A 12,093-nucleotide genomic window follows, 5' to 3' on the forward strand; every position below is an offset into this window, starting at 1 on the left:
AATTATACAAGGTTAAATGAGGATACCACTCGGATTGAAACTTTGTTAGTTAGTGAGTCATTCTCTTGTCTAACTATAATTAAATATGTGAGAAAAATGTAAGGGTCCTTAGATATGAGCAGGGAACCTTGAGCTTGATGATAAAAGGTATTATGGGATACAGAGAGATTGAATTGATTTTAGCAACTTTGCAATACATATATTTTCTTGTGTGTATTGTAGCAAGATACAATAAGTGTCATCTATGAATTACATAAAAATATGTTGTGGTTTCTGAATTTGAGTTTTTCCTTGGAGGAGGGCTCTAGGCTATAGCTTGCTTTTAGATAAATCCATGCCTGGGTTATAATACCTCTACTCAGGTGGACAATTCACCAGTAAGATTCTTGTTTTTATAATTATAAAAAGATTCAAATTGAAAGTACCAGGTAAATACACTTAAAAGTATGTAGAAACACAAGTGATATGATAATTTAAATAAGGAATATACTTTACTAAAATTGGTTACATATAATTATAATATTCAAATTGAAAGTTACTGTATGTAGAAATTAATGATAATTGAAAATAGGGATATAAGTCACTATAGCAGTATATATTTCCTGTCTCATGTATTTTGCTAGTCTTTTTTTTTCTTCAACTTTCATACCTTTATTTATGAACATGAGTTGCTTTGTGGTTTCATCAGAAACTCTTCAGCCTACACAACCAAAACAATCCGCTCTCCTTTCTTCTGGTTTCCTTCATAAACACACTCCACAATACATGGCAACATGCTAGTCTACAACGCCTGTACATGTAGAGTGAGCGTTATTCTTTAAAGTAGTGAGTGGCGCTGTTCGTTTTGGAATGGAGTTTATTTGTATAGTAAAAGGGTACGGTGCACAAATTGAGAGCACAGTGGATAGATCCACATGGAGAGCAAGCACAAAGAAGTGTCCTTTATTGCAGACGGCAGGCACAGCAGAAGTAGAAGTAAAAACAAGGTATCAAGTAGTTTCAAGCAATCATGTGATTATATTTGTAAAAATGTTTGACATGTTTTGGATGTTCCTTCAGAGTTGAAGATAATAATTACTTACTAGTCCAAACCTCGCGGGGGATGGGAGCGGGCACGGTGTGAACCCTGGACCATCGATAGGGCCTTAATCTGAACGACAGTCCAGCGCGCAAACCGCACGACCAGGCAGCCATCCATTATATTTGTAGAGGAAAGTGGGGTACCGTAATATAAGAAGATGGACATGTGCGATTTTTTTTTCATAGGTCGGTATTATATACAATTTGGCGAAGAAACAACATCCACAATTTAAATTCACGTTTTGGATTGCAAGATTAGTCTATAAATGTTTATCTCAAATGATACGCTGTTTGATTAGGACATAAAACAGAGCTAAAGCACCCTGTGTCCATGTCACGGATACAGCAAAGAGTCGCAATATTTTACTTGACTAATATAACCAATGCACCAGTGTGTTGAGCGTTTTGCTAAATTGCAGTCTATCTGCTCTTTGCAAGTGTGTAAAGTGTCAATGCTCTTTGCAAGTGTGTAAAGTGTAATGCTCCTTGCAAGTGTGTAAAGTATTAATGCTCTTTACAAGTCTGTAAAGTGTCAATGCTCTTTGCAAGTGTGTAAAGTGTCAATGCTCCTTGCAAGTGTGTAAAGTGTCAGTTTCAGGAGATATGCGGGTCTCTTAAAGAATAACACCAAAAATTTGATGGGAGAAAATCTGAGAAATGGCCTAAAAACTAATACAGCTTTTCAATATATATTTGAATAAATTAGATCTAGATGTTATACGTTTGTTTAGATTATGTCTGTATATATAGAATATAGACTCTATATGTTTTAAACTTTACAAAAGAGACATTCTGATATCTAACCATGGCAATTTGACTAATAGTATTGATTTCTATTGCCTCTTGCCTTGCTTCCCCCCCCCCCTTTCCCAAACCTATTGCATCCAATCCCAAACCTTCAGCAGGGCGGCAAGGTGTGGTGGTCAGCAAAGTTTAAACTATACACCATCCAGACAACAGTTCAGAGCACTTACCCCAGGACCAAGGCAGCCATTTATTATCTTGGTGATATTGTACACACATTTACATTTTTTTTAATGCATATTTTTATTTTCTCTTTGAAAGGTGTTGAAACCATTGAAGACTACATTTGCACTCAGAGATTTAAAGAATGTAGAGTAAACTACAAAGAGTGTTCATGGATTGAAGAAGAATTTGTGGGCTGTGAAAATTCATTTCCATACAAAACTAAGAGAGAATGTCTCAGAGACTTTCGTGGTATGGCATTTAATATTTCTATTTATAACTGTTGAATACTTTGTGCCAAAGATTTCTTATCCTTGCATTTAATGCATATCTGTCTATAGGAATATCTGTAAAGTATAAGATAGATTTCACATAGCCTGAATTTTTTTAGAATTTTAAATTGATAGATAAATATATTTATCTCTATAATATTAGCCAATGTTTGATAGCTTCCTCTGCCTTATTGTTTTCTGTAATTAACTTTTTTAGATTAGTTTGTCCTCTTAGCTCTCATGTTTATGTTTGTAATGTAATCACAGCGCCTTGAATCTACATCATGATTGTTAACAGCACTCTTACAAATTAAAATTATTATTATTGTAGCCTTTGGATACCTTTGATCAGCAGAATTAGTTTATCTCAAATGAATTGAAACGTGTAAGTGATTCTTGGTTGACCTCCCTTAAAAGTCCTTGTTGGCCTCCTTCAGTCATGGAATAACTATGGTTCATCTCGAGATGAAAACCTGGACATTACCTATGATTGAAACAATGTCACACACACAACAGTTCCCTGCTATCCACATGTCCAAATGAATGGCAGGTACATCATACAGTTTGGGATCAGCAGTATCACAGGTTGTGCCAGGATGTAGCACTGTGTGCTGCAATCTGCCTAGGAGTCACCAGCTCCTGATTTTTTCCTTCTGAAGATTTTCCCTTGTATAGCCGTCAGGCAGCAGAGGTTTGGATTAAGAGTTTCCCTTACCTTAAGAGTTTCTCGTCTTAGATGGGTAGCTAGTCAAAGCTTACAAGCCCTTCCTTTGCAAAGCTTACTGTTTTAGGTGCCACTTGTTGACCTTTGCCCCTTCTCCTGTCAATAATAACAGTTCTGCTGGACCCAATCTCTGAGCCACATATGAAGGTCAGGAGTTTGACATTTTATCAGAAGCTAATTGAGACTCATGCCATTCATAGCATTTTATAGGTTGTGGATTGCTTATATCCATTACCATTTCTGGCAATAACAACCTGATGGGAGTGCTTATATCCATTACCACTTCTGGCAATAACAACCTTATGGAAGTGCTTATATCCATTATCACTTCTGGCAATAACAACCTTATGGAAGTGCTTATATCCATTACCACTTCTGACAATAACAACCTTATGGAAGTGCTTATATCCATTACCACTTCTGACAATAACAACCTTATGGGAGTGCTTATATCCATTACCACTTCTGGCAATAACAACCTTATGGGAGTGCTTATATCCATTACCACTTCTGACAATAACAACCTTATGGGAGTGCTTATATCCATTACCACTTCTGACAATAACAACCTTATGGGAGTGCTTATATCCATTACCACTTCTGACAATAACAACCTTATGGGAGTGCTTATATCCATTACCACTTCTGGCAATAACAACCTTATGGAAGTGCTTATATCCATTACCACTTCTGGCAATAACATGTTACAGGAGCTTGATGGCCTTTCCTATCATTAGTTTCCCTGACTTTATGTTCTACATCATATATAACTGGAATTTCCATCACTACCATGGAATGGCCGCTTGTGGATAAGGAATGAAGCTTATGAAGCCACTGAGAGCTATATTTTGATTCCCTGTTTGTCTTTTAATGTTCTTTTTAGAAAATGGCTCCATGATGGAGTCAAGGAAAAGACTGAGAAATATGCCTATATATATTTTAAATACTTGAAATTTAAATTCATTTACATGTTTGGAGAAAATATGGGAAAAAAACGACAATAGACCTAAACAGCAAGATACGTGTCCATGTTAGCCAAGTGAACATTGTTTTAGATTTGGTGACCTCTGTTTTAAATAATATTGAAAATTTGATTATCTTAATAAGAATGACATAAAACTCAGTACATGATCTAAAAAAAGCATTCTTATTCTAAAAAGAATGTTTCTATCTTTAACATTTCAATGTTTTATCTTCATTATCAGTATCCTAGTCATAAAACTATTTCAATACACTAAATATAACTAGTGAAGTAAAATTCCCCTTTCAGACCTCGCGATCTATAGGGCAGATGATGTAAAGGTCGTCTGTTTCCCTTGATAATGGTTAACAAGGGTGTCATGTGGCCAGCACAATGACCAACCACCTTTACTTTCCCTAACAAATTTGAGGTACCCATTAGGTGGGTGGACTCCGGAGCATTCTAAGAATCCTGAAGTTGCAAAAAAAAATCCCCGTTTTCACCAAGATTAAATCTACGACCCTCAGTTTGAAAGCCAAGTGCTGTACCTCTCAGCCACAGCACCGCCAAAATAAAACTAAATTATCAATTTTCTCTTACTACAGATTAAATATAATTGTAATAAATTTCTACCATTGTTCTACAGGTCATGGCAACATTTGTGAATATCGTAAACCATGCAGAAATAACGGCAATTGTTCACCAATTACTACCTCCAATCATATTGGAGCATTCAAATGTGAGTCTGCTGCCACGGGTTACTATGGTGACAGGTGTGAAAATAGTAAGTCTTAGACTGAATACATTTATCTAATAAATAGTTTGTAATCAACCTCTAGGCTTATGGGACAAAGTTACCTTAGTCTTAGAGGTACGGCTTATGTTTACATCAAGTATAGTCCTGGGTGTTACTACATTGTTCATTTTATAATCACTGAGCATTGTTTTATACCATGTGAACCAATAGATCAGCATTTCAATTAGCTGGTTTAGACAGAATGAATATCTGTTGTAAGTAAGAGATTCAGGGTATACAACTCTAGCAACAATATGTTGCTGTTTGTTGTCTGTATTGAGAAACTACAGTTTTATGGAGTATTTAATTTTTGAGTATAACTGTATCACTGACCAATGTTAATGGTAGTGCCCTGTACAGTCACAAAGATCAACGGTCTTCTAGCAGTAAGATTAATAACAAACAGATATTCACATTTGATTATAGTAACACCTTTAGTAAAATTGTTGAATTTAGATAAAAAGAGTTAAAAAAAACTATAGGAGCAGTAATACATACAACACTGAACCATTATCTTCAAATACAAAACCTAATAAAATACTCAGAATGACACAAAGATAAACGCAAATTCCTTGTTCTATATGGTAAGACAAGTTTATACTCCCTCCTCCCTAGTACTATTAGAGCATGGCATGGGTTGCCTGAGTCAGCCAGTAAAACCAGTGGCAGAATTTAAGTCATTGATTAACATGCGTGACTACATTGACCTAGGGACACGCGTAGGACATAATCATCTGTAGTTTATAAGATAAGAAGATGAGATAATGCCAAAAAGATGGCACTAGAAGGGGGGGGGGCTGTTGAATGCTCTTAGTTTATTTAATCTGCAGATGAACATACTGGGGGGGGGGGGCTTATGAATGCTCTTAGTTTATTTCATCTGCAGATGAACATGCAGAGAAAAATTAAAAGATTTAAAACAGTCTAAGAAAGAGTGCTCAGAAGAAGGAAGGAGGTTTTAAATAAGTGGCAAGTCAGAATTAAAAACATGGGTTTTAGTTGTTTAGTTAGATTGGTTTATATTTGTATCAAACTGGTTTATAGTTGTATCAAACTGGTTTATATTTGTATCAAACTGCTTGCTATTATTTTGCTTTTGTTCAAATTTCTGTTTTGACTGTTGATTTCTCACCTTGATTATGGTCTGTAACATTCACCTTCTCCTATCCCTTAGTTTGTTGGGGCACCTCACAAGATCTGTCGAATGTCTTTCTCCATTCCCCTCTGCCTTTTGTCTTGGATAGAATTTCTTTCAATAAAAGGCCTGTCCATTCTTTTATGTTGTCTTCCCATCCCTTTCTCTGTCTGCCTCTTTTTCCTGGAACTGTTCCTTGAAGGAAGGTCTTTGTGAGCCCTGAGGACAATGTGATATTGCCATAGAGTTTAATTTTGAGGTTTTTTTTTATTCAATGGCTGTATTAATCCTGTTTCTAATCACTTTGCTTGTGATGAGGTCATTGTAAGTAATTCCTAGGATCTTTCAGTAGCATCTCAATTCCATTGCTAGGATCCTCCTCTCTAGTTCTGCAGTCATCATCTCAGATTTGCAATCATATAAAAATGTTGCCATGACCAGTCTGATTTCATGATAATTATGAATATAAATACTAAAGTTGACTATTATGTGTCTTTAAGTTCAAAACATGCCCATTTTTCACTTGGGATTTGACTGTTATATAAATACTAATACTATTGTCAAATGCCATTCGGTATCCATGTAAAATGATTTTCTTTTTCACTTTCGTCATTATCCTGATACACAAATTTTGTGATTTGAAGTTAGTGTTCTATATATCTGTATAATTCTGTCCAGATGGGTTTGTCTCTAGTCACCTGAAACACTCCACTCATCCTTAATCTTCAGAAGAAAAGACTTTTGTCGTTACTACAATTTTTGTCTATTTAATAGTTTCTTCTTGTGTGATCCAGAATTTCGACCTTGTAAACATTTGAAATACCTTGAAAATCATTATTGAAATTATTTACGCATGCTGAATGTTTTTCTTTATTTAAAAAAAATATGTGTCAGGAATTGCTGCTTGTGGTGTACACTCTGGGCTGTCATCTCAACAGTTCTGGTTTCTAAGCTTGCTTTCCGCCACTCCTTGACACCCTGTGGGGTTAGTCAAGAAAGAGTTTGACTTGCATCGGCTTGGGGGAGCTACCACCTTCTACTAAGCGCATCCCCAGGTGGTGGATAGGGAAAGGACCCTTAGATATAAGGGTTAGCAGTGAATACCAAATAAACAGCTGTGGACCAACTGGTTTGCAGTCATTGAGGATGAGGTGGAGTATTCCAGTGGCTACAATATTTACTAAAAACATCTCAGAAATCTAAGGAAATGATTGCTAAAAGCAAGTATAGGGCGCTTTAACTCTAAGCCCGGGTAGATGAAGCTCATTAGCTAGGGATAGCAGTTCATCTAGGAGAGAAAACTCTGAAAATAAACACCTGCTGCCTTGCAGATGAACTTGGATGATCAAAGGCTATGGGTGCATGCCCATAAAGAAAAGCAGGCTGGTCAGAGTCAATGGGCCTCCTGGCGCATAACACATTGACACGCTACCTCATCTATAAAATGAGAACGAAGAAGAAGACTTGCATCTGGTCACTGCTATGCATTGGGGATGGTTCTGAGGTCCGAGGTTCCAGTCCTCCTTGTGGCTTATCTATGTATTACTATAGTTTCTTCACCTTCTTCTCAAGAAGTTGCTTTTATGTTTGATGTCACGTTTCATTATTATCTTATCTTGCTTGAGATCTATATTGTTTGAGATCTATCTGATCATGTTTAAGATCTTTTTTTTTTCTTATTTAAGATCTATCTGATTTAACTTGTGATCTATCTTATATTTTTGAGATCTTTTTTTTATCTTGTGAGATCTTTCTGATCTAATTTGTGATCTATTTTATCTTGTTTGAGATCTATACTATCTTGTTTTAGATCTATCTTATCTTGTTTAAGATCTATGTGATATAATTTGTGATCTCTATTATCTTTTTATGAGATCATCTTATCTTATTTGAGATGTCTCTTTCTTAGCTTCTGCAAAAAGAATTTCAAGAGATGATGATATTTATATTAAACCCTGATTGCATTTATTTTCTTCTAGAATGTCCAAAAGATTAGTCAGCTAAGGAGCCTAAAATGTTAGCCTGTTTACAAATATGAGATCTTCCTTAACTACACAAGTACCTTACAGAAGAAGGCTTCTCACTTGTGTTTGGATATGCCTACTGTACCAAGGCTCACATAGACTGGATATTTATATAGCGTAATATTATGTTACTGACAATTATCTAAGTATTGCATGTCCTGTCCAAGCCTCAATGACTAAGATAATTAAAGATATTCATGATTATAAGATTAGTAGAATGCAATGAAAAAACAAGAAACAAGAAAAAGTAGGCAACTGTATAGCTTACTTTTCTACTATCCATAATGTTTGTAGATTCCAAAGTTAGAAAGTGTCTTTTTTTAATGACACATTGCCTGTCAATACTGTTTAGTTTAATCTTTTTTTTTTTTAATATAGTGCCACTATCACTCTAAGTGATGGTCAAGCTCAACAGATATTATTATAAGCAGCTTTTTTTCCCTGGATATTATTCAACCACAGAAGCTGTGAGCGATATCTGAAATCCATTGCTTACTTGTCTAGAAAGACTTCCATCGATTGAGTGATAAAAGATTAAGTGTACACAACTTTTAGTAGTCACCACATAACACTTACATTGTGATGCTCAAGACAATACTGTTCATGAATGGTTTAGTTTTCTTTATACTGAGAGTGTCCAAGAAAGATAAGGTCAAAGGTTAATTGGAGTTTTTTTATGCTGTGACAGTGTTAAATTTCTCTTGTGTTTTTGTATGAGTTTAAAGACATTAACCATATTTTTTGTTTTACAAATATAGGACAAACACGTTAATAAACTTTGTCTTTGAATCTGAAATTGTAAAACCCTTAGAGAAAAAACTTACAATGTTTTGTTTTTTAATTTAAATTTACCAGGTACCTGCTATTCATTTACTTTGACTGTTGACTTTAAGTTAGAAATTAAACAAAGATTTCTTTGAGGTTTATTTGTTAATGACTATAAGCATTAAAGAGAGTTGACACAGCTAACTGAACTTTTCAACATGATAATGTCTTAATGAAATTTAGAGCTTTTGATGGAATTCTGTGGTTGAATAACATAAGTAAAGTTAATCAATCACAGGAGTCCATCAAAAATATAAAATCTAAAAGATTAAATTAAATTTTTGAGATTACATATTCTTTATGTAGAATCTTTTTTGAACAAAGTTTACCAGTGTAGGTATTTAGACCTAGGAACAAATGATAACTGGATATATTTTGATTTTAAACCTCTGGCATGTATTTAACTTGTTACTAATACTTTTTGATATCTGCAATATCAACTGTAGTTTTCTTTGAAGAGTTCTATATGAATATGTTACTTCTGAACACTGCTGAATTACTAGTTTTTTTCAATTATGTTTTGTAAATGAAATATTGTACAATGGCATATTTGTTTGTATTATAGAATTAAGGTTTTTACAGCTATATCTTAAAAACATCTTAAATTTAATGTAGTTTCTGCACTAAATAATTTTTAAAACTTTTGGATAATTTATACTAGTTTTGTTATGTTTGTATATTTGTAGAATATGAATATCATATTAAAGACATTTATTTACTTACATAATAGTTTTTAATAATATAATGATAATAATAATAACAATCTTTATTGTCCGTATGGAAATTTGTCTTACAATTTGGGCATTACACCTAACAAAAAACATTATAACTATAAGAAACCAAAGTGTACATATACACCAGACGCACTCCTAATTTACATGTGACATTTACAGTCATTTACAGACTTCAGTGGAGATTCTTTATAAATTGAACCGTGTTGGTAGTTTACATCAAGTATTTAAGTATAGTTCTGGGTGTTCACTACATTGTTCATTAAACAATGACCTGGCAGAGTTTTATACCATGTGAACCGATAGATCAGCATGCTGATTAGCTTTTAAAATTTGGTTTTGACAGAACAAATATCTGTTGTAAGAGGTTTGTTTGTAAAATGTTTTACATGTTTCGGATGTTCCTTCAGAGTTGAAGATAATTACTTCCTAGTCCAAACCTCCTGCAGGACGACAGGGGATGGGAGAGGGCATGGTTTGAACCCTGGACCATCGATAAATCTGAACGACAGTCCAGCGTGCAAACCGCACGACCAGGCAGCCATCTGATTCTGATCAAGGTTTAGGGTATACAACTCTAGCAATACTATCTTTGACAATAAAATATTCTGATCAAGTTTATATTTTTGTAACAGAATACGCTAATGTGTCAAATGTACATTAAATTTCCCTTTTTTTTTTTATTTTAAGAATAACAACTGATATTTAGTTTTATCCCTTTGTATCTTTCTACAGTAGAATTGTCATATTTTTTTTTTTAATTCTAGGTAGTATAACTTCTAATTGAATTGTCTCCCTTTCAAAATCAAAAAGTCTAAATGAAGTTTTTTTGATTCTGTATAATCTTTTACTACTAAAAGTAATATCAGGACTATCAATAAACATTTATTTAAGCAGCAGTTTCAGTTTTATCGTGACATTCCAAGAAGTTGATTGTTAACTTTAAATAAGCTGTGCCTCTTATACGTTGATTTTATTGACTCATTTTTATATTTATGTATACCTTGTAATAAAGTGGCCTTCATTTTACAATATTAGAACCATTTTGCTTTTTTTTTTTAAATTGTAATTAGTCTGTGCTAAATATTTTTTTTTTTCAAATTACTTTTGTATTGCCTATATGGGGAAATGATATTTCAGACATTTCTTTGCTCAGCAAAAACAAACCTGGATTTGAACTCAAGCCCCCTTGACACTGGTTTATGCCAGATATCCAGCATTTCATGCAGTTTGTAGGCCAAATTTGAACCCACAGTGCCCCAGTGCAGGTAGAAAGAGGAAACCATGTCACATTAATATTTGCTGTTCAACAGAGCTAGGAAGAGCACTTCAGCAGGGTTTCAGTCCAATGCTTTAGCTAGAGGATTGGAGTCTCTCAGGCTGACACTCAAATGAAGTCTGATATAATTTTATTTTTTAAAAAGTTGTACGGATGTCTTTAAGCTATATAACTTACCCAAGTCCAATGTGTTGATTGATATATTTACCAGGTACTGGTACTAAACAAAATCTTATCTTATATAATACAGACGTTACTTCAAAAAAAGAAGATGATTACGTCCTAAGCGTCATGCATTTAGTCATGCATATACCAATGACCTAAATTCTGCCAAGTCACTGGTTTTCCTGGCTAGCTCAGGCAACCCATTCCATGCTCTAATAGCACTAGGGAAGAAGGAGTATTTGTACAAATTTGTCCTAGCATATGGGACGAGGAATGTGCCTTTATCAAGGGAGGGGGGGGGGGGGGGTAAAAAATGGCTGAACCCCCCCCCCCCCCCCCCCCCCAGCAACCCTTAGATTTAGTTATTCTAAAATTGTACAAATTTCATTCTTTTCCTTCTGTCACCAAAAAATTCTTACAAACAGGGGGGGTTTAGCTACTGGTTTTGTAACAATATTTGTCTTTGAGCAAGTTTCTGTCTAAAACTATCAGCAAATCTCAAACGTTGATCTGATTCTATGGCGAAGGATCATCTCATCTCCCAGGCATCAGCTTTGGTTGGAATGATGTCCCCCCACTCAGCAGTTCCCCCCTCTCCATGCAGCTATTTGAAGGAATGGTAAATGCCAATACAGTTGAGATCGGAGGCTCTGCAAGGGAGTAGCACTGTATGCTTCAAACTGTCTCAGAATTGCTAGCTTCTGATTTCATCTATGTACTGGTAGTAGGGTGCTTATATCCATATCACTACTAACAATTCCAACCTTATGGAACCAGGTCTAATTAGCTTAACACATGTTTAAATTTTTTAAAAAGCTTGTTCTAGAATTGATATAATCAACTATATTGTAGGGCTATGCGACTGGAGCTTCACAAAGAAAAACATAAATCCAATAATAAGCTGCTTATAAAATAAATATATCAATGAAAAACTGCAGCATGAAGAATCTTGATCTTTGAATCCCTTTGGGTATCAGGTCTTTTAAATTTGTAGTAAAGAGAATTTTTAGCACAATATTTGGCTAAACAAATTGGTATCATAACTTTTTCAAAAGGACATAACTCTAACTTAAAAGTAACTAAACAACCTCTTGGATAAATAATATGTATACAAGTCTTTTTACATTTATATATG

The 12,093-nt window shown here is 34.6% G+C and overlaps 1 protein-coding gene across 2 annotated transcripts in view; it reads left to right on the plus strand.

The window, feature by feature from the left end:
• LOC106063045 (zinc finger protein 708-like) overlaps positions 1-10,548 on the plus strand; it is a 31,916-nt gene extending 21,368 nt beyond the window's left edge. The window contains exons 2-5 of one of the 2 annotated variants that reach the window (XR_008779830.1): positions 2,146-2,298; positions 4,650-4,787; positions 7,914-9,881; positions 10,075-10,548. Coding sequence is in view for 1 of the 2 variants with exons in the window: in XM_056041763.1 (XP_055897738.1) it covers positions 2,146-2,298; positions 4,650-4,787; positions 7,914-7,930 (308 nt within the window). In the remaining variant the exon portion in view is untranslated. Of the gene's footprint in view, positions 1-2,145; positions 2,299-4,649; positions 4,788-7,913 lie in introns of both variants that reach the window. The other variant, XM_056041763.1, reaches the window with a different exon arrangement.
• Positions 10,549-12,093: the final 1,545 nt, after the last annotated feature.

Source organism: Biomphalaria glabrata, chromosome 9 (assembly GCF_947242115.1).
Source record: "Biomphalaria glabrata chromosome 9, xgBioGlab47.1, whole genome shotgun sequence".
In the NCBI taxonomy this organism is placed as follows: domain Eukaryota; kingdom Metazoa; phylum Mollusca; class Gastropoda; family Planorbidae; genus Biomphalaria; species Biomphalaria glabrata.